Here is a 23,878-nt window from a genome sequence, read left to right as displayed (position 1 = left end):
TTTATCTTATAGTTCGTGCGAAGAGCGTCGTGTTTTGTTGAGAGAAGTGAACGATCTTCAATTACCAAAAAGGCAAGTGATATTCAAATCCTACCTATTTTGTATTGTGCATTAGTGTTTTCAATTAGTATGCATGGTAAGGTTTTTGTTTTCAAAAGTAAAGTATATATGCTATGCTTAGATCCTAGTAGTGTGTAGCCACCTCTTAATCACAACTTGCTAGGATTGTCAGAAGTGATTTAAAAATGAAACCAATGCTTTGTTTCACTTGTTGGTTAAAGTGTTGTTTGAAAAATTGGAAGTTAATAACCTAAATGAAACACCTGGGTGGAATTGGTGTGGCTTTGGATTATGTTGAGTGGCTACCTGGGGCTACATACATGGGAGTGAACCATGGTATGTGGTGGTGACCTGCGGGGTGAGTGCACTTGTGGTTTGCCACCCAGGAACAAAGAGATTGCTATGTCTTCCGTGTTTAGTGTACTCCCAGTGCAGCCTTATGATATTATGGACTCTGTCTTGATTTAGTAAGATGTGAGGGTTCAACTTGTTGCAAGACATTGGCTGGTAGCAGAATTATAGGTGGGAACGGGTCTTGCTGGTATGGTTGATCTCTTCTTCTGAAAGGTCTCGTCTCATTCTTCTCTCTGGGTAGAATGGATCGTAAGGTGAAAGTGCACAACCTCTGCAGAGTTAAAAACTAAGATCTTAGCCGTTTCCCCGGTTATGGACAATTTGAGTCTCTAGACAAGGATGTACGGAATAATCTCATCACCTTTTCTGAATGATTAAAAATTTGTGTAGAAACAATCACAGGAAGGGATTTTCCCAGGGCTACATACCTGGCAGTGAAAACCATGGTATGTGGTGGTGACCTGAGGTTTATCCTAGTTGAGTGGCCCCAGGGCTACATACCTGGCAGTGAAAACCATGGTATGTGGTGGTGACCTGGGAGTCATCTCGACTTTGTGCCCCTTTTTGTAAAAATCTTTTTCAAGAGTTACAAATTTTTTTTGTTTGAAAAACATAGGATAAAATTGGCTTTATGCAAATTTGCCTAAACTCCACTAGCTAAATATCATGTAGATAGTCATGCCTAAAAACTGCTACCAAATAAGTGTCATTTGCCAGTACATCATTGTACTGACCTCCATTCGTGGGGTTGCATATTCAAACGTGCAGGTTTTTCTGAGAAGAAGTACTTGGTAGGATCTCGAGTCTACATTCCAACATGACTGCCTGTGGCACATGAAGATGATGAAGGCTCATTGATGACTTACATTTCGCTGTGTTTGTTCTGAACATTTTATTTAAGATAGTCGATGTGACTATGCAATTTGTAAGGTTTTACTTTACCCTTTGGATCAACGATGTAGTAATTTGATACTATTGCAATAATTACTATATTTTGTAATGTGTGTGCTATCAGTGATCCCGGGAATAGCACTATACACAAGTATCTTACCTTTATTAAAAGGTAGGGTGCTACAATAGCTGGCCTGGGTTGCACCTCTAGTGCTCTAAGTCGACTTATTGGCGGGAAGTCCCGAAAATAATGCTTAGCCTCCTCTGAGGCGATTAGGGTATTTAGAGTTAATCTCGCGACGTCGACCGTAGATTATCCGTGCGTGAGGTTTAGTGGTCGTCTGAAGCATGTTGACCAAATGCAACAGCCGCCTTGCTGCCTTGGCGGAGAAGGTGGGGGGGGAGGGTGAACAAGGGGTAGAGTGCGCCTCTGCCTGAAAGCTGTAGATCTAAGGAGAAGGAGGCTATTGAGGACATGATGAGAAACCTAAAACTGACAATGCGGAAGCAGAAATATTGGTTGGTGCTGATGAGGATGATCAAAGGAATCCCAAGTGGATGCTAGATGGGAAGATATTGGTGCCAGAGCCGTAAGTTTTAATATCAGTACGATCTCGGACGCGCTTCCTCCGGCTTGAGGAAACCATAGGGGTCTGTTCTTCCTTGATGGGGACGTAATTTGTTCATTGACGAGATGGATTCCGAGTGGGACCTATCATGGTATTGATCATGACAGATGCTACCAGGATAGTTTATGAGAGGTGGAGCAAGTCAGAGCTCTCGCTTGATCTGCCATTAGGCTCCTTGCACAATCTTCACCCGTTGTATCGAGGAGCTTTTTTTCAAACTTCTTTTTTGTATGTTTGCAAAGATTGTACATCATAAGTTTACCTATGGAGGTTCCTCACATTGCACATGTGGTCTAATATAATATATTCTTTTGTGTTCAAAGAAAACTTCCGCTACTATAAAACTCGCTATGGTATCAAGTATAATTGTCGGAGGCGCATAATAGATCATATGGGGACACCGAGATTTGGTAAGCAGTTCAGGGACCGCACCTAAATCTACGGGGCTTTCTTGATGGATGCTCCTCCCCAAATACTATCATAGTACCTTCGGCGACAAGCTCGCCGGGTGATACATGTACTTCAGATCTACAAACATCATGGTTGTCCCTAAGAACTCGAATTTGTGTCAAAACTACAACATGAGTCTAGTCTATTTTAGCTACCCGTGATATCTTTATATATTAGGTTAGGTTATAAGAGCTCGACTCCAACACCTAATGTACCTTATAATTACAAGTCCAATGATGCCACACCTCGTACACATATTGAACACACTAGCTGAGTGCCCGCATGTTGTTGCGGTAATAAAACATGTGTTCTCAACTATTTGTTTTGTCCAGGTATTTAATCGTGCATGATGCGAGTCTTTCTACGAAAACCACATCACCAAGGAAGAACTCATGCACAACATGGAGGATAAGAGGTGTCTGGGGACGTGGAGTTGGTGGTTGAACTAGGACGACATACCATCACCTCCTATTGCAATTTATAATAGTTTAACACAGAAGATATCAACTGCGCTCTCTTTCTCTCTCTATCTCTTTGATAATATGCGATGCCTACACTTCCTGTGATTTAGCTTTCATCACGGATTAGTCCATCCAATTAGGAGGTAAGGGTATTTACAACGGGTTATGTCATCTTTCCTTTAGCCTAGCCACTTAGTTTTTGCTTAGTTGGAGGAGAGAGAAATAAGAAAAAGAAAATTGTATTACGTATTCCCTTAGCTAGAAGATCATCTCTTAGAAAATAAAAAAGAGTTATTTTATGCATTATACGATATGTCTTCCCTTAGCAAATTAATTTCTTACTAAAAATTACTGTAATTATTTATTATTAATAGCTAGGGGTGACACCACATCTATCCATGTATTTTCTTCCTTTCCGATGGAGTGGGCTAGGCTTGTACCAGTGATGTCTACGCACGCTTCTATTCTTGTAGACAGTGTTGGGCCTCCAAGAGCAGAGGTTTGTAGAACAGCAGCAAGTTTCCCTTAAGTGAATCACCCAAGGTTTATCAAACTCAGGGAGGTAGAGGTCAAAGATATCCCTCTCGAGCAACCCTGCAATTACGATACAAGAAGTCTCTTGTGTCCCCAACACACCTAATACACTTGTCAGATGTATAGGTGCACTAGTTCGGCGAAGAGATAGTAAAATGCAAGTGATATGGATGATTGTAAGTAGTAATTGCAATCTGAAATAAAGATGGCAGCAAGCGAACATGCAGTAGAACAGTAAATAAACGGTGATTCGATATTTGGAAACAAGGCCTAGTGATCCTACTTTCACTAGTGGACACTCTCAACAATGATCACATAATAAAACTACTCTACACTCTCTTGTTGGATAACAAACACCATTCATTGTCTAGGGCTATAAAAGCACACCTCACGCCGGAGTAAACAAGCTCCACAACATCCGGAGTTCATTTTTCAGTAACCTCTAGAGTGCATAATAGACCATTGCAATTTAGACCGAGTACTAACATAGCATACACACTGTCAACAATAGCTATGAAAGGAGGAATAGATCGCATCAATACTATCATAGTAATAGTTAACTTCATAATCTACAAGAGATTACAATCATAACCTACGCCAAGTACTACATGATGCACACACTGTCCACATTACATCATGAAGGAGGAATAGACTACTTTAATAACATCACTAGAGTATCACATAGATTAATAGTGATACAAAGCTCATGATCACATAAAGATCACATGGGAGAGAGAGATGAACCACATAGCTACAGTAGAGCCCTCAGCCTCGGAGGAGAACTACTCCCTCCTCATCATAGGAGACATCAGCGGCGATGAAGATGGCGGTGGTGTCGATGGAGATGCCTTCCGGGGGCAATTCCCCGTCCCGGTGGCGTGCCGGAACAGAGACTTCTGTCCCCAGAATCTTGGCTTTGCGATGGCGGCGGCTCTGGAACTTTTCTCGTATCGTGGCTTACCGTTTTAGGGTTTTCGAGGCGGAGAGAATATATAGGCGGAAGGGCAGCCTCGGAGGAGTCCTGGTGGAACCACACCATAGGGGGGCGCGCCCCCCCTTGGCCGCGCCGCCTTGTGGGGTGGGGCCCCCCTGGCTCCCCTCTGGCCTCTCTTCGGTGCTCTAGAACCTTCCGGGAAAAATAAGATACTCGGCGTTGATTTCTTCCAATTCCGAGAATATTTCCTTTGTAGGATTTCTGAAACCAAAAACAGCAGAAAACAGCAACTGGCTCTTCGGCATCTCGTTAATAGGTTAGTGCCGGAAAATGCATAATAATGATGTAAAGTGTGAACAAAACATGTAGGTATTGTCATAAAACAAGCATGGAACATCAGAAATTATAGATACGTGATGGCGTGTATTTCACACGTTCGTTGGGCAACCCCAAGAGGAAGGTATGATGCGCACAGCAGCAAGTTTTCCCTCAGAAAGAAACAAAGGTTTATCGAACCAGGAGGAGCCAAGAAGCACGTTGAAGGTTGATGGCGGCGGGATGTAGTGCGGCGCAACACCAGAGATTCCGGCGCCAACGTGGAACCTGCACAACACAACCAAAGTACTTTGCCCCAACGAAACAAGTGAGGTTGTCAATCTCACCGGCTTGCTATAACAAAGGATTAACCGTATTGTGTGGAAGATGATTGTTTGCGAGAGAAAATAGTAAAACAAGTATTGCAGCAGATTTGTATTTCAGTATTAAAAGAATGGACCGGGGTCCACAGTTCACTAGAGGTGTCTCTCCCATAAGATAAAAGCATGTTGGGTGAACAAATTACGGTCGGGCAATTGACAAATAGAGAGGGCATAACAATGCACATACATGTCATGATAAGTATAGTGAGATTTAATTGGGCATTACGACAAAGTACATAGACCGCCATCCAACCGCATCTATGCCTAAAAAGTCCACCTTCGAGTTATCGTCCGAACCCCTTCCAGTATTAAGTTGCAAAGCAACGGACAATTGCATTAAGTATGGTGCGTAATGTAATCAACAACTACATCCTCGGACATAGCGCCAATGTTTTATCCCTAGTGGCAACAGACACAACACAACCTTAGAACTTTACGTCACTCGTCCCGGTGTCAATGCAGGCATGAACCCACTATCGAGCATAAATACTCCCTCTTGGAGTTAAGAGCAAAAACTTGGCCAGAGCCTCTACTAATAAAGGAGAGCATGCAAGATCATAAACAACACATATGTAATAACTTGATAATTAACATAACATGGTATTCTCTATCCATCGGATCCCGACAAACACAACATAGAGTATTACGGATAGATGATCTTGATCATGTTAGGCAGCTCACAAGATCCAACAATGAAGCACAATGAGGAGAAGACAACCATCTAGCTACTGCTATGGACCCATAGTCCAGGGGTGAACTACTCACTCATCACTCCGGAGGCGACCATGGCGGTGTAGAGTCTTCCGGGAGATGAATCCCCTCTCCGGCAGGGTGCCGGAGGAGATCTCCAGAATCCCCCGAGATGGGATCGGCGGCGGCGTCTCAGTAAGGTTTTCCGTATCGTGGTTTTTTTGCATCAGGGGTTTCGCGACGGAGGCTTTAAGTAGGCGGAAGGGCAAAGTCGGGGGGCTGACGAGGGGCCCACACCACAGGGCGGCGTGCGCCCCCCCTTGGCCGCGCCGCCATGTGGTTTGGCCACCTCGTGGCCCCACTTCGTATGCTCTTCGGTCTTCTGGAAGGTTCGTGGCGAAATAGGCCCCTGGGTCTTTGTTTCGTCCAATTCCGAGAATATTTCGTTACTAGGATTTCTGAAACCAAAAACAGCAGAAAACAAGAATCGGCACTTCGGCATCTTGTTAATAGGTTAGTTCCAGAAAATGCACGAATATGACATAAAGTGTGCATAAAACATGTAGGTATCATCAATAATATGGCATAGAACATAAGAAATTATCGATACGTCGGAGACGTATCAAGCATCCCTAAGCTTAGTTCTCGCTCGTCCCGAGCAGGTAAAACGATAACAAAGATAATTTCTGAAGTGACATGCCATCATAACCTTGATCATACTATTTGTAAACATATGTAGTGGATGCAGCGATCAAAACAATGGTAATGACATGAGTAAACAAGTGAATCATAAAGCAAAGACTTTTCATGAATAGTACTTCAAGACAAGTATTAATAAGTCTTGCATAAGAGTTAACTCATAAAGCAATAAATCAAAGTAAAGGTATTGAAGCAACACAAAGGAAGATTAAGTTTCAGCGGTTGCTTTCAACTTGTAACATGTATATCTCATAGATAATTGTCAACATAGAGTAATATAACAAGTACAATATGCAAGTATGTAGGAATCAATGCACAGTTCACACAAGTGTTTGCTTCTTGAGGTGGAGAGAGATAGGTGAACCGACTCAACATAAAAGTAAAGAGAATGGTCCTTCAAAGAGGAAAGCATCGATTGCTATATTTGTGCTAGAGCTTTTATTTTGAAAACATGAAACAATTTTGTCAACGGTAGTAATAAAGCATATGAGTTATGTAAATTATATCTTACAAGTTGCAAGCCTCATGCATAGTATACTAATAGTGCCCGCACCTTGTCCTAATTAGCTTGGACTACTCGGATCTTTGCAATGCACATGTTTTAACCAAGTGTCACAATGGGGTACCTCCATGCCGCTCGTACAAAGGTCTAAGGAGAAAGCTCGCATTTTGGATTTCTCGCTTTTGATTATTCTCAACTTAGACATCCATACCGGGACAACATGGACAACAGATAATGGACTCCTCTTTAATGCATAAGCATGTGGCAACAATTATTATTCTCATATGAGATTGAGGATATATGTCCAAGACTCGAAACTTCCACCATGATTCATGGCTTTAGTTAGCGGCCCAATGTTCTTCTCTAACAATATGCATGCTCCAACCATTAAGGTGGTAGATCTCTCTTACTTCGGACAAGACGGACATGCATAGCAACTCACATGATATTCAACAAAGAATAGTTGATGGCGTCCCCGAAACATGGTTATCGCACAACAAGCAACTTAATAAGAGATAAAGTGCATAAGTACATATTCAATACCACAATAGTTTTTAAGCTATTTGTCCCATGAGCTATATATTGCAAAGGTGAATGATGGAATTTTAAAGGTAGCACTCAAGCAATTTACTTTGGAATGGCGGATAAATACCATGTAGTAGGTAGGTATGGTGGACACAAATGGCATAGTGGTTGGCTCAAGGATTTTGGATGCATGAGAAGTATTCCCTCTCGAAACAAGGTTTAGGCTAGCAAGGTTATTTGAAACAAACACAAGGATGAACGGTGCAGCAAAACTCACATAAAAGACATATTGTAAACATTATAAGACTCTACACCGTCTTCCTTGTTGTTCAAAACTCAATACTAGATGTTATCTAGACTCTAGAGAAACCAAATATGCAAACCAAATTAGCAAGCTCTAAGTATTTCTTCATTAATGGGTGCAAAGTATATGATGCAAGAGCTTAAACATGAGCACAACAATTGCCAAGTATCAAATTATCCAAGACATTTTAGAATTACTACATGTAGCATTTTCCAATTCCAACCATATAACAATTTAACGAAGAAGAAACTTCGCCATGAATACTATGAGTAGAGCCTAAGGACATACTTGCCCATATGCTACAGCGGAGCGTGTCTCTCTCCCATAAAGTGAATGCTAGGATCCATTTTATTCAACAAAGCAAAAAACAAAAACAAACCGACGCTCCAAGCAAAGTACATAAGATGTGACGGAATAAAAATATAGTTTCAGGGGAGGAACCTGATAATGTTGTCGATGAAGAAGGGGATGCCTTGGGCATCCCCAAGCTTAGACGCTTGAGTCTTCTTAGAATATGCAGGGGTGAACCACCGGGGCATCCCCAAGCTTAGAGCTTTCACTCTCCTTGATCATATTGCATCATACTCCTCTCTTGATCCTTGAAAACTTCCTCCACACCAAACTCGAAACAACTCATTAGAGGGTTAGTGCACAATAAAAATTAACATGTTCAGAGGTGACACAATCATTCTTAACACTTCTGGACATTGCATAAAGCTACTGGACATTAATGGATCAAAGAAATTCATCCAACATAGCAAAAGAGGCAATGCGAAATAAAAGGCAGAATCTGTCAAAACAGAACAGTCCGTAAAGATGGATTTTATTAGGCCACCATACTTGCTCAAATGAAAATGCTCAAATTGAATGAAAGTTGCGTACATATCTGAGGATCATGCACGTAAATTGGCTTAATTTTCTGATCTACCTACAGGGAGGTAGACCCAGATTCGTGACAGCAAAGAAATCTGTAACTGCGCAGTAATCCAAATCTAGTACTTACTTTACTATCAAAGACTTTACTTGGCACAACAAAACTCAAAACTAAGATAAGGAGAGGTTGCTACAGTAGTAAACAACTTCCAAGACACAAATATAAAACAAAAATACTGTAGTAAAAACATGGGTTGTCTCCCACAAGCGCTTTTCTTTAACGCCTTTCAGCTAGGCGCAGAAAGTGTATATCAAGTAACATCAAGAGACGAAGCATCAACATCATAATTTGTTCTAATAATAGAATCATAAGGTAACTTCATTCTCTTTCTAGGGAAGTGTTCCATACCTTTCTTGAGAGGAAATTGATATTTAATATTACCTTCCTTCATATCAATAGTAGCTCCAACGGTTCGAAGAAAAGGTCTTCCCAATATAATGGGGCAAGATGCATTGCATTCAATATCCAAGACAACAAAATCAACGGGGACAAGGTTATTGTTAACCATAATATGAACATTATCAACTTTCCCCAAAGGTTTCTTTTTAGCATTATCAGCGAGATTAACATCTAGATAACGAGTTTTTCAATGGTGGCAAGTCAAGCATATCATAGACTTTCTTAGGCATAACAGAAATACTTGCACCAAGATCACATAAAGCATTACAATCAAAATCTTTAACTCTCATTTTAATGATGGGCTCCCAACCATCCTCTAGCTTTCTAGAAATAGAAGTTTCAAGTTTTAGTTTCTTTTCTCTAGCTTTTATGAGAGCATTTGTAATATGTTTTGTGAAAGCCAAGTTTACAGCGCTAGCATTAGGACTTTTAGCAAGTTTTTGCAAGAACTTTATAACTTCAGATATGTGGCAATCATCAAAATCTAAATCATTACAATCTAAAGCAATGGGATTATCATCCCCAAGGTTGGAAAAAATTTCAGCAGTTTTATCACAAGCAGTTTCAGCAGTTTTAGCAGTTTCACGTAATTTTGCGCGCTTTGCACTAGGAGTAGAAACATTGCCAACACCAATTATTTTACCATGATAGTAGGAGGTGCAGCAACATGTGAATCATTAGCATTGCTAGTGGTGGTAATAGTCCAAACTTTAGCTACATTTTCCTCTTTAGCTAGTTTTTCATTTTCTTCTCTATCCCACCTAGCACGCAGTTCAGCCATTAATCTTATATTCTCATTAATTCTAACTTGGATGGCATTTGCTGTAGTAATAATTTTATTTTCAATATCCCTATTAGGCATAACTTTCGATTTCAAAAGATCAACATCAGAGGCAAGACTATCAACTCTAGAAACAAGAATATCAATTTTATTGAGCTTTTCCTCAACAGATTTGTTAAAGGCAGTTTGTGTACTAATAAATTCTTTAAGCATAGCTTCAAGTCCAGGGGGTGTATTCCTATTATTGTTGTAAGAATTCCCATAAGAATTAGCATAACCGTTACCATTATTATAAGGATATGGCCTATAGTTATTACTAGAATTGTTCCGATAAGCATTGTTGTTGAAATTATTATTTTTAATGAAGTTTACATCAACATGTTCTTCTTGGGCAACCAATGAAGCTAATGGAACATTATTAGGATCAACATTAGTCCTATCATTCGCAAGCATAGACATACTAGCATCAACCTTATCATTCAAGGAAGAGGATTCTTCAACAGAATTTACCTTCTTACCTTGTGGAGCTCTTTCCGTGTGCCATTCGGAGTAATTAACCATCATATTATCAAGGAGCTTTGTTGCTTCACCAAGAGTGATGGACATAAAGGTACCTCCAGCAGCTGAATCCAATAAATTCCGCGAAGAAAAATTTAGTCCCGCATAGAAGGTTTGGATGATCATCCAAGTAGTCGATCCATGGGTTGGGCAATTTTTAACCGAGAGATTTCATTCTTTCCCAAGCTTGAGCAACATGTTCATTATCCAATTGTTTAAAATTCATTATGCTACTCCTCAAAGATATAATTTTAGCAGGGGGATAATATCTACCAATAAAAGCATCCTTGCATTTAGTCCATGAATCAATACTATTCTTAGGCGAGAGATAGCAACCAATCTTTAGCTCTTCCTCTTAATGAGAAAGGAAACAATTTTAATTTTATAATGTCACCATCTACATCTTTATACTTTTGCATTTCACATAGTTCAACAAAATTATTGAGATGGGCAGCAGCATCATCGGAACTAACACCGGAAAATTGCTCTCGCATAACAAGATTCGAGTAAAGCGAGGTTTAATTTCAAAGAATTCCGCTGTAGTAGCGAGGTGGAGCAATAGGTGTGCATAAGAAATCATTATTATTTGTGCTAGTGAAGTCACACAACTTAGTATTTTCAGGGTTGGCCATTTTAGCAGTAGTAAATAAAGAAAACTAGATAAAGTAAATGCAAGTAAACTAATTTTTTTGTGTTTTTGATATAGAGTGCAAGACAGTAAATAAAGTAAAGCTAGCAACTATTTTTTTTGTGTTTTGATATAAGTGCAGCAAACAAAGTAGTAAATAAAATAAAGCAAGAAAAAAAACAAAGTAAAGAGATTGAGAAGTGGAGACTCCCCTTGCAGCGTGTCTTGATCTCCCCGGCAACGGCGCCAGAAAAAGAGCTTGATGGCGTGTATTTCACACGTTCGTTGGGCAACCCCAAGAGGAAGGTATGATGCGCACAGCAGCAAGTTTTCCCTCGGAAAGAAACCAAGGTTTATCGAACCAGGAGGAGCCAAGAAGCACGTTGAAGGTTGATGGCGGCGGGATGTAGTGCGGCGCAACACCAGAGATTCCGGCGCCAACGTGGAACCTGCACAACACAACCAAAGTAGTTTGCCCCAACGAAACAGTGAGGTTGTCAATCTCACCGGCTTGCTGTAACAAAGGATTAACCGTATTGTGTGGAAGATGATTGTTTGCAGAGAAAATAGTAAAACAAGTATTGCAGCAGATTTGTATTTCAGTATTAAAAGAATGGACCGGGGTCCACAGTTCACTAGAGGTGTCTCTCCCATAAGATAAAAGCATGTTGGGTGAACAAATTACGGTCGGGCAATTGACAAATAGAGAGGGCATAACAATGCACATACATGTCATGATAAGTATAGTGAGATTTAATTGGGCATTACGACAAAGTACATAGACCGCCATCCAACTGCATCTATGCCTAAAAAGTCCACCTTCGGGTTATCGTCCGAACCCCTTCCAGTATTAAGTTGCAAAGCAACGAGACAATTGCATTAAGTATGGTGCGTAATGTAATCAACAACTACATCCTCGGACATAGCGCCAATGTTTTATCCCTAGTGGCAACAACACAACACAACCTTAGAACTTTCCGTCACTCGTCCCAGGTGTCAATGCGGGCATGAACCCACTATCGAGCATAAATACTCCCTCTTGGAGTTAAGAGCAAAAACTTGGCCAGAGCCTCTACTAATAACGGAGAGCATGCAAGATCATAAACAACACATATGTAATAACTTGATAATTAACATAACATGGTATTCTCTATCCATCGGATCCCGACAAACACAACATAGAGTATTACGGATAGATGATCTTGATCATGTTAGGCAGCTCACAAGATCCAACAATGAAGCACAATGAGGAGAAGACAACCATCTAGCTACTGCTATGGACCCATAGTCCAGGGGTGAACTACTCACTCATCACTCCGGAGGCGACCATGGCGGTGTAGAGTCCTCCGGGAGATGAATCCCCTCTCCGGCAGGGTGCCGGAGGAGATCTCCAGAATCCCCCGAGATGGGATCGGCGGCGGCGGCGTCTCAGTAAGGTTTTCCGTATCGTGGTTTTTTCGCATCAGGGGTTTCGCGACGGAGGCTTTAAGTAGGCGGAAGGGCAAAGTCGGGGGGCTGACGAGGGGCCCACACCACAGGGCGGCGCGGCCCCCCTTGGCCGCGCCGCCATGTGGTTTGGCCACCTCGTGGCCCCACTTCGTATGCTCTTCGGTCTTCTGGAAGGTTCGTGGCGAAATAGGCCCCTGGGTCTTTGTTTCGTCCAATTCCGAGAATATTTCGTTACTAGGATTTACTGAAACCAAAAACAGCGAGAAAACGACAAGCGGCACTTCGGCATCTTGTTAATAGGTTAGTTCCAGAAAATGCACGAATATGACATAAAGTGTGCATAAAACATGTAGGTATCATCAATAATATGGCATAGAACATAAGAAATTATCGATACGTCGGACACGTATCAATACGTTTGAGACGTATCAAGCATCCCCAAGCTTAGTTCCTACTCGCCCTCGAGTAGGTAAACGATAACAAGGATAATTTCTGAAGTGACATGCTACTAACATAATCTTGATCATACTATTGTAAAGCATATGAGAGGAATGAAGTGATTCAAAGCAATGGTAAAGATAATGACTAAACAACTAAATCATATAGCAAAGACTTTTCATGAATAGTACTTTCAAGACAAGCATCAATAAGTCCTGCATAAGAGTTAACTCATAAAGCAATAGATTCTTAGTAGAAAGTTTTGAAGCAACACAAAGGAAGATTAAGTTTCAGCAATTGCTTTCAACTTGTAACATGTATATCTCATGGATAGTTGTCATCATAAAGCAATATAACAAGTGCAATAGGTAAACATGTAAGAATCAATGCACACAGTTGACACAAGTGTTTGCTTCTAAGATAGAAAGAAGTGGGTAAACTGACTCAACATAAAGTAAAAGATAGGCCCTTCGCAGAGGGAAGCATGGATTACTATTTTTGTGCTAGAGCTTTTCATTTTGAAAACATAGAAACAATTTTGTCAACGGTAGTAATAAATCATATGAAGCCTCATGCATAGATTACCAATAGTGCTCGCACCTTGTTCTAATTAGCTTGGATTTACATGGATTATCATTGCATAGCATATGTTTCAACCAAGTGTCACAAAGGGGTACCTCTATGCCGCCTGTACAAAGGTCCAAGGAGATAGATCGCATTTGATTTCTCGTTTTTGATAGATCTCAACTAAGGACATCCATACCGGGACAACATAGACAACAGATAATGGACTCCTCTTTAATGCATAAGCATTCAACAACAGATAATATTCTCATAAGAGATTGAGGATTGTTGTCCAAACTGAAACTTCCACCATGGATCGTGGCTTTAGTTAGCGGCCCAATGTTCTTCTCTAACAATATGCATACTCAACCCATTTGATCATGATAAATCACCCTTACTTCAGACAAGACGAACATGCATAGCAACTCACATGATATTCAACAAAGGTGAAATAGTTGATGGCGTCCCCAGGAACATGATTATCGCTCAACAAGCAACTTATAAGAAATAAGATACATAAGTAGATATTCAATACCACAATAGTTTTTAAGCTATTTTTCCCATGAGCTATATATTGCAAAGACAAAGAATGGAATTTTAAAGGTAGCACTCAAGCAATTTACTTTGGAATAGCATAAAAATACCATGTAGTAGATAGGTATGGTGGACACAAATGGCATAGTTTTTGGCTCAAGGATTTTGGATGCACGAGAAGTAATCCCTCTCAATACAAGGCTTAGGCTAGCAAGGTTGTTTGAAGCAAACACAAGTATGAATCGGTACAGCAAAACTTACATAAGAACATATTGCAAGCATTATAAGACTCTACACTGTCTTCCTTGTTGTTCAAAACCATCACCAAAAAATATCTAGACTTTAGAGAGACCAATCATGCAAACCAAATTTCAATAAACTCTATGGTAGTTCTTCATTAATAGGTACAAAGTACATGATGCAAGAGCTTAAACATGATCTATTTGAGCACAACAATTGCCAAGTATCAAATTATTCAAGACCATATACCAATTACCACATTAAGCATTTCCTGTTTCCAACCAAATAGCAATAAATGCATCAGCTTTTAACTTTCGCCATGAACATTAAAAGTAAAACTAAGAACACAAGTGTTCAAATGAAAAAGCGGAGCGTGTCTCTCTCCCATATAAGCATGAATTTATTCAGAGAATGAAAATAACAAAACGAAAATAAAAGCACACAGACGCTCCAAATAAAGCACATAAGATGTGACGGAATAAAAATATAGTTTCACTAGAGGTGACCTGATAAGTTGTCGATGAAGAAGGGGATGCCTTGGGCATCCCCAAGCTTAGATGCTTGAGTCTTCTTGAAATATGCAGGGATGAACCACGGGGGCATCCCCAAGCTTAGACTTTTCACTCTTCTTGATCATATTGTATCATCCTCCTCTCTTGATCCTTGAAAACTTCCTCCACACCAAACTCAAAACAAACTCATTAGAGGATTAGTGCATAATCAAAAATTCACATGTTCAGAGGTGACACAATCATTCTTAACACTTCTGGACATTGCACAAAGCTACTGAAAGTTAATGGAACAAAGAAATCCATCCAACATAGCAAAACATGCAATGCGAAATAAAAGGCAGAATCTGTCAAAACAGAACAGTCCGTAAAGACGAATTTTTCAGGGACACTTAACTTGCTCAGATGAAACCATCGTCAATCACTGTGCCACCAGAACAGAATAACCATCATCACGAGCCGCACAGATGCCCTTCCCCACGTCCGTCAATCCCTGTGCCACCGTATCCCGTCGCCCGCTACGCGTATTGAACTGTTCCACCATTTTCCGCATGTTGTATCTAACATTGGCAGGCCTGATGGTACACACCTCCCGCAACAAAATGAATGGTCCACAAAACGAGCTCATTTGAGCTCGAGATCAGAAACACCATGTCCCAGATCCTGGTGTTAATTTCTTTTTGACCCCTTCATACACATGAACTGATTCAGACAATTGAACTAGCCGATGAGACATTTCAATCTTCGGGGCACATGAGTCAATTTCATCATCGAAATTGCATCAGATTCCAACTATACCATTCTGTATATGAAACCAGTCAGGATGGCACAACTCTTGCTGACCTTGAACTTCAACATTGATCGTTTTAACTCCGACCTTACTCAGAAAACACCGAGCATCAGCAATACTACAAATGGAGTCTCTAGAGCGATCAATGATAAGACCGGCCATATTCTAGCCTCCTCGATGCGAATGTGAACCATACCTCTCCTAATTCGATTGTCCAACTGTTCAAAACCAAGAGAATCTACATTAATAACTAACAACAATTATTTTCCAAATATAGCATTGAAGACACTATAAAATATTTAGTTGTATACTAGGTCAGGAATAGAAAGACTCACGACGTCCGCATCCGGATTCATGATAAGGAAAGAAATGTAAGAGGGTCCATAGAGCCGGGGGGAGGGGGCGCTGGAGTAAGGGTAACGGTGCGGGAAACCTATCGGCGGTGGCGGCGGCGCGGGAAAGTGGGGGAGAAACCTAGTGGCAGGAGTTATCGTGCCCATCATGTCGGGCCGGCACGTCCTAGCTAGGCACGATCCTCTTCATGCTGGGCTGGACAGACATGCGGGCCTCAATTAGGAGAAAAACACGGCTAATAAAATTTCATATACTAGGCCACGAAGCCCAGGGTACCGTGCCGCCTGTCGACCGAGACCCAAAACACCGCTCTCCTGATGCAATGATGGGACTTGGGAGAGGTACCAATTCTAAAAAAAAATATTGGGAGAGCAACCAATTCTCAAAAAAGTGAACTTGGGAGAGGAACCAAACAGAGATTTGGTGCACTCAAGCACCAGTGCTTTGGTTTTTGTAATATTTTAAAACTATATTTTATGATATAAAAAATTATAAATTTTATTCCATGGATACATATGCATGTTCTGAATACACGTGCAAAGTTTCAGTAGAAATTACGTTGGATTTTGAGCTATAGAAAAATAACAAATTTGTGGCTGTGTATAGGCATGAAAAATTTCAATTTATATGTATGTACACATTTATTTTCAGATTTTTTAGAGTAGTAGAAATATAGTTTTCAAAAATCAGGAGCACTCCTGCTCATGTGGCAAAGCCATTTTTTTTTGGAGAGGAACCGTTCTCCTTTCTCTATATCGTGCCCTTCCACCGGTAACGATGCCCGGAGGCACCAGTGCGGTTGCTGCGACGCAACCAGCCAGGTCTTTCACGGGCGGTTGGACACTAGGTACGCATCCCTCAACATCCCCCCTCCCTCCCTCTGCCGTTTCTTGCGACGCCGGGCACCTGAAACCCTAGTTGAAATTCCCTTGGCACCTCAAATTCTCGTGGTAACGGAGGTTGGATGCTGTTTGTTGTTGGTAGCTCCACAAGTTACGTGTTGATTCCTTCGAAATTGGGTAGATCTGGTTAGCAGTTCGACTATCTCTTAACAAGCCCCCTATAATCGCTTGATTTGGTGCTATAATGTGATCACTGTACTGCATTCAGCTAGAAATCTGCTTTAAATCTGGCATGTTTTCTAGTGTTATTAGTAGTATAAAAATAAATGCAGGTAGCAGCAGCACTGACGTATCCTTGTGCAGTTTCAGATTATGCAGAGTTCCATACTATTACCTTAATTTACATTGAACTTCTTCTGGTTGCAGCAAAATTAACCGCATTTACCTTATTTAGGACTAGGATCTGGAACCTCCCAACTCTCATATACAATGCTAAACACTCCATTTTTTTTTCTTGCATGCATATTTGCATTATCTTGAGTAATCGTCTATGGGAAAGAGCAACCGAAAAAAAGTATAAAGATGCCGCACCTTGTTAGTGCTGTAGGCGGCATAGTTTTGCTAAGCAATAGAGGGAAATGCATTCTATATGATCCAATGAAGGAATGGTACGAGTCTAGAATTGACTATGTGGATAATATGATTGAGTTAAGCACTTTTTTGTTGAACAAAAACTTACGGGCTTAAGTCAGCTCGTTTCTTTTGTTGTATCAGATTTTGAGGCAACATTCATTTCTCCGTGGCAGACACCACAGGTGTAGTAACCTCAAGTTCCAGGATACAGCTGGACGCAACCAAGGTATGGGATATTGGGTGCAAAATTCAATAGATCAGGTGAAACAGTTGCCTTGTATTTGAGGATAGTCATCCATGCCATAGTTGAGCTGAGAAATGAGCTTACGTGCCCACCTACTATTGGGTAATTGGGACCCCTACCAAAACTGTCAAAGACAGCGAATTTTGTGCTGTGCATACCCGATCGATGTACCCCTTGTGAATTGTCATGAGCCATCAGCCTTGACAGGAAACCTGTATTTGCGACCTTTGTTTTAGTAGACATGTGTTAGCCTTTAGGAGCTGTGATCCACATTTTTCATACTTTTTTTTTGTGTGAACAAGAGCTGCAGCTTCCGTGTTGGAAAGATGCTGGGAAGTAATAAGGGTGCTGCTGATCTCACAAGAAACTTGAAGAGGAATGAAAGAACTGGTCATCTCAAAAGAAGCCCGGCCAAAAAAAATAGAATTTGCGATGGAGGAGAACCAACTGAGTTATTGATTTCAGGTCTGCTGGTCCTTCCTCTTTCCTGCACATGTTTCTTATACCTTTATCTGAGCACTCACAGTTGTGTTATCTCACTTTATTTTAACTAGGCGACTTGCTCCGGAACTCAAATCAAGGTGTCCCCAGTGAGATCAACAAACAAATTGCATCAAATTTGTCAAAAAGTGTTGTTTCAGTTGCTCTGTTTAATGGTGATCTTATGTGCAGTTATACTCTTCTTACTTCTCCAAATATATATCTAAGCATTGCTAATTTAAATTGATTTTGTTACGATTTTGTGTAGGAGAAACACTGTTACTTGCATTATCGGGCATACCTGTACAACGTCTGGGGAATGTTACAAGGTTTCTGACCTCAGCAAGCTTGGCTAAAGCTTTCAACGATGGAAGAAAAGTCTATCCTGATTTTAAGGTGGGGCTGCTAATTATCCTTTATTATTTTCTCCTTTTACATAAGAGAATTGTGACCATTGTTTACTCCTTCCTTCTTTATCGCCATAGGTGGTAGTGCGCCATGAAAACAAAGTCGTCCCTGGGTTTTTGGACAAACATGATCCACATCTCAACATTGCTGCTGTCAACGTCATGGACTTGTCTGATCTTCACACCGTACTCCCGAGTCGTGATCTGAAATTTCCGCCCCATAAGAAAGTAGTAGCTGTAGGCTGTGATGTCAGTGGGAACTTCATATCCACACAGGGGATACTGAATGAAGGTTCATGCGGATCTCGGTATATGTCGTCCACTTGTAAAATCTCTGAGGTACACTTGCATTGCATAAGGGTATTTTAATCTGGTTCTGTTACTATACGCAGTAAAGTATACCTCAGAGGAAATGAAATGATGTTTTTTCTATGCATCTCTTGTTTGATTTCCCTTTATTGCTTGTAACTTTCTTTGGGTGTTAGGTTTACGAAGGTGGGCCACTTTTTGATTTTGATGGGAACTTGGTTGGCATAAACCTTTCTTTGGATAAGGAAACAACCCTTTACCTGCCAATGATCGTAGCTCTTATATGGCTCCATCGTTGTGGATCCCTGGAAAATACTAAATTTCCAGTCAGGTATGTCATACATTTCCAATGGGAGATATATTCTCTACTATCCCTCTCCCCTCCTTCTGTATGCAATTTAATAAGGTTAGCTGTTCTGTATGCCAAACAACTTACAATGCTTATGGGTTTTGCAGTAATCTGGATCTCAGGGAGTTGTTTCTTTCGTACTAGAGTTCCATTGTTTTGCCCTTAATAACAATTTAATGTTCGTGTACCAAGATATTTGTTGTCCTAGTGGCATATGCCACTGCAGCCCCATACTAATTTAGTCATATTGTTTCAGCGTTGAAGCCAATGCATTTATCTAGTTTATTAAGTAAAGGATTTTTTGGTCCAGATTAAATGTGCACACTAGAATGGATTATGGTGTCTCCTGACTGTAGGTTTTATTATATTTGCTCAATTTCTCTGTAGTTTTCTTGAAATACTTAATTTCATACTTTTTTGGGTCCTCTTGTCTCCGTTTCGCTATTTTCCTACAACTATATTCATATATATGTTTCATTCTAATGTGCTGGTTCGATCCATTGTACTTTGGGGGTTAGTACTCATGTTGACATTCGTCCACAGAGATGGTCTCAGCATGTATCAGGTTGAGGATCTAGAATCCTTGGGTTATCCCAAGCCTAAACATTGTGAGTGGCCTCTAATATTGCGACTTTTCATGCATTGCACCCTTCTACGCTTCTTATGTACAACTAACAAACTGTTGATCTTGTATCTTCAACCAGATGGCATGATTTTGGTAAATACCTTTGAAGAGCCTTTCGGCAATAGATGTGGTGAAGGTGTCTGGAGAAAACTAAGTGAAACAACTTCAGACATATTAAAGAGAAATGTTGTTGCACTTGCTTCATTCCGTGGTGATTCTGCAGTACTGTGATATTTTGCTAGTATTTCATAGTTGTATCTGATCATAACTAATGATCGAAATTATGACATGCAGGAAAGGAAAGGTTTTTTGCATGCACGGGTCTGTTTATTGAATGGAATGGGCGTGCAATAATCTTGACTTCAGCGAGCTTGCTTAGAGAATCTGGTTATAGAGATCAGAAGATTGTTACAAACTTGAGGGTTGGTGCTTCTAATTATTCGGTGAACTCTGTTATTTCAGTGCGCTGTTTAAGTGATAACTGTGCCGTTTGCAGATTGAAGTGTTGCTTCAAAACAAAGACTGCGCAGAAGGGAAATTAGAACATGTTAATTTGCATTACAATGTCGCTCTGGTCAGTGTGAAGGATTTTAGTGCTTGCCAACCAGTAAAAGTTGAAGAGCCGCGGCCTGATTCTGGTGAAGTACTAGCTTTAGGGCGCTACTTCAGTTCGGGCATACTGATGGCTGAAAAAGGGCAAAGGTATTCCAGGCCGGGGGGCAGTTTTGCTTGCAAATATCTTGGATACTCTACTTGCAAAATCACTAAGGTATGGCTTCTATTTTTCCCACCTACTTGTACACGGTTGAACAAAATAGTTCTATCAGAATGTGGGTTAAACTAGCATACCTGTTTGGCGTTACGAATGCCTAACAATTTCTCCATGTCTCCTGGTTAGGCTGGGATTGGAGGTCCCCTTCTTGATCTTGATGGGAAATTTGTGGGCATGAACTTCTATGACAAGTACGTAGGTCACACACCATACCTGTCATGGTGGGAGATTCTCCCTCTCCTGGAATATTTCAAGACAAAAGGGTATGGTCTTGATTTCATGTTGGGAATTCATTCAAGCGCCTGCCGTGTAATGTTTTTTAATTTCAACTAAAGGGTCTTATAGTCTTATGGAAGCATGCAGGTCCAGTCATGGGTAACCTTAATTCATATATTTTTTCTTGTCTTTCATAGGGCTGTTGCTGAAGGTGATGATTGTGGTAATCCATCTGATAAGCCTGACTGGGCCAAGGAAGGAGATAACAGTGTTTTCTGTAATAGGTACACATTTCATTAATATCATAAATATTTCGCATTAAATTTTGAATCACATAACATTGTGTGCAAATTACTGAATGACAGCTGGCATGTACCAAGTCCATGTTGGTATGATCCTGAAGTTCTGGAAAAGGTCGAGAATGAAGCTCCATCAAGAGTCCCGCGCTATCTGATTGAATTGGAGTGGGATTCTGATTCTGATTCTGATTCTGAATGATGTTGACTGAAGCCCCCCACGCTATCCACTGTCTGAGTCCTGTAGTATGTGCATTGTGCTTGACTTCTTAATTTGTGAGTCTGACTTGGCCCGTACTTGGGTTGTGCCACTTGTTTATTTTTGCTGTGCCTTCTTTGATGGTTGTAATGCCCCGACGGTGGTACTAATGCTTCACGATGGCAATTTTATCCACGGATCCGGGTATCCACGGATATTCGACCTGCCGGGCACGGGTATGGAGGGTTGGTTGTGTCCACGGATTTCATGGGGCGGATATCCGATAATTCATGGAGCGGGCACGGGCAGAGCTTTTGCTCCATGGATATTCGATGGATATCCAACTGACATGTGGGACCCACATGTCAGTGACACATGCGATTTTACCTATGATTGGCTGTCCTTTTTAGGCCCAAATCACCAAACCCTTAATTTAAGTCTTAATGATTTTATACTCTAAATAATCACGAAACCGCCTTGTGCTGGTAGGGCTTCCGCCGGCCGGATTGACTGTGGATCTTTGTTGATTGCTCCGCCTCCTCGGTAATGTGATATATTGTTGCTTTGATATTCCTATGAATTTTCGACATAATTACGACTGAAATGCTACTAAAATAATGTCGAAATGCTGCCAAAATATTCATGTTAGCTTATTAATGATGAAATGCAAGTGAAATATTGCTGAGTGGTACTTAAATTTTATGGGCATGGATATCCATGGATATCCAGGTATCCATCGGATTTGGATTTGGGGCGACATCCATGCCCATGGATAGTTTCGTGGGCGGGGCAGAGCGAGGCTGATGGATTTGGGCATGGATCTGGTTTTCCTATATCCGTCCAAACCCGCTCCATTGCCATCCTTACTAATGCTTTGTGCTTAGTACCGTGCATACGTCCAATAATGGCGAATGAAATAATAAGCATTGGAGTGTATTGCCAAATGATAAGTCAAATAAGCATTGTGGATGCAGGAACGAAAAAGTAATCCCAAATCTGATGCCTCATGTATTCAACACTTAAAACCGGCTAACCAAAGCACTCAAAGTAACCCATCAAGTTTTGAAACAATCTAAGAATATTCGAGCCTCCTATCACCAACTTGAAGACAACCGGTTATGTCTTTTTCCCCTCTTCTCACTAGGTTGTGCTGTTAGTTTTATTCTAGCTAAACTCTTAAATGATGTAACTACTATTAGTAATAAAATCCTGCGGTAGAATCTTGCTACGTCGCTAAAAAAAAAAAGGTTGCGGTGTTCTTTTTGTGTTCTATCACACTTTCCAAAGGGTAGTCACATTCTGGCCTTTCCCATCCTTCCTTATACATAATTTGACTTTCTCACTTACTAATTGCCCGCAAGCGCCTCAACCTCATTGGCTGAGCCTCATAGATTTCTCAAGGCATACAGTAGTTCTTCGAACCTTATTTGTGTGTGTTCATCTCCACTCTAATAGAGCATTGGGCCCAACGAGTCTTGACTATGAAAGCTACCTATGTCAATCAGTATATCCACTAGAGGGACCATTTCTTGGAACTGGCATTTCCCTTCTCAGACAGTACTTTCAGACAAACACGGTTCACAAGGAGGATTTTCTATCCCCCACCACTATAATAAATAAGGCAAATGGTCATGAAATTCATCTTATCTTCTCATAGAGAAAGAGGATGCATCAGCAGACTATCTAAGTAACTTTGAGAGAGAACCAAACCTGCGGTTGGACTCAGTCTCTTGAAGATATTCATAAGGATAGGGTGTATGTGCGTTTATATGAGTGAGTGTATGTACGTATGTGTAAGCGTCTGCGTCTATTATTTTTTGTAAAAGAAGATTTTGAGAGACTAGATCCAACTTCGAACCTTTCGTTGGTTCAAGTGAGGCATGAAGCAGACTTATTAACTAAACACATTAATGTTGTTGCGATCCTTGCCTTCTCAGAGATTTGCCGGTGCGCACATCACCGTGTCGGCCAGCGTAGCGTTGGATTTAGATGGGCTGCAGCCCAGTAAGACAGCCCATATAGTCTACAATTTCTGAAATCTCAAGACTCATCACGTTGGTAGCTTGGGGACAACCTTGGGGATAAATTTTAGTCCCACATTGGTAGTTGGGAGGGAGTTGGAGTGGTTTATAACGGCCTCCTCCTCCGTCGCCCGCCTCGCCACGCAATGCACGCACGCGCGTCGCGTTTCGTGACTCGAGTTCGAGTTCGAGTTCGAAACACCTTTTGTGGAAGCCTAAATTTGGTATCAAAATATGCTTTGGCTTTTCAGGAACTCTTGCTATATTATTTTCTAAAATATTGAAACTACTTATGGGTTATTTCTGAACAAATTCAGTTACTTATGCTATTTCTTAACAAATTTTATTTTACCATTTCTTGATGAATAGAGATGATGACAAGGGTGATGAATAGAGATGATGACAAGGGTGAATGGATGGTACAAATTGAAACAAACATATATTTGAAATGTTTTTACAGTGCTAGCAGTATACTACTGAAATCTTAAAAAATTCCTTAACAGAGATACACATATGCGAAACTAACTTTAAAAATCTTAAGAAATTTAACACAGATACACATATGCGAAACTAACT

General features: G+C 40.8%; 1 protein-coding gene and 1 pseudogene across 1 annotated transcript; both read left to right on the top strand.

Moving 5' to 3' along the window:
- Positions 1-19,317, top strand: part of LOC124655867 — a 33,123-nt pseudogene extending 13,806 nt beyond the window's left edge.
- A 379-nt stretch (positions 19,318-19,696) lies between these two features.
- On the top strand, positions 19,697-20,748 carry LOC124655865. Its single transcript, XM_047194697.1, has 5 exons — positions 19,697-19,781; positions 19,878-20,009; positions 20,093-20,241; positions 20,295-20,500; positions 20,697-20,748. The coding sequence occupies exons 1-5, from the start codon at positions 19,697-19,699 to the stop codon at positions 20,746-20,748; spliced, it is 624 nt and encodes a 207-aa protein (XP_047050653.1).
- Positions 20,749-23,878: the final 3,130 nt, after the last annotated feature.

The sequence above is a fragment of the Lolium rigidum genome, chromosome 5, assembly GCF_022539505.1.
Source record: "Lolium rigidum isolate FL_2022 chromosome 5, APGP_CSIRO_Lrig_0.1, whole genome shotgun sequence".
NCBI classification, from domain to species: Eukaryota; Viridiplantae; Streptophyta; class Magnoliopsida; order Poales; family Poaceae; genus Lolium; species Lolium rigidum.
The sequence above is the reverse complement of the archived record's forward strand: the minus strand, read 5'-3'. Positions and strand labels throughout refer to the sequence as shown.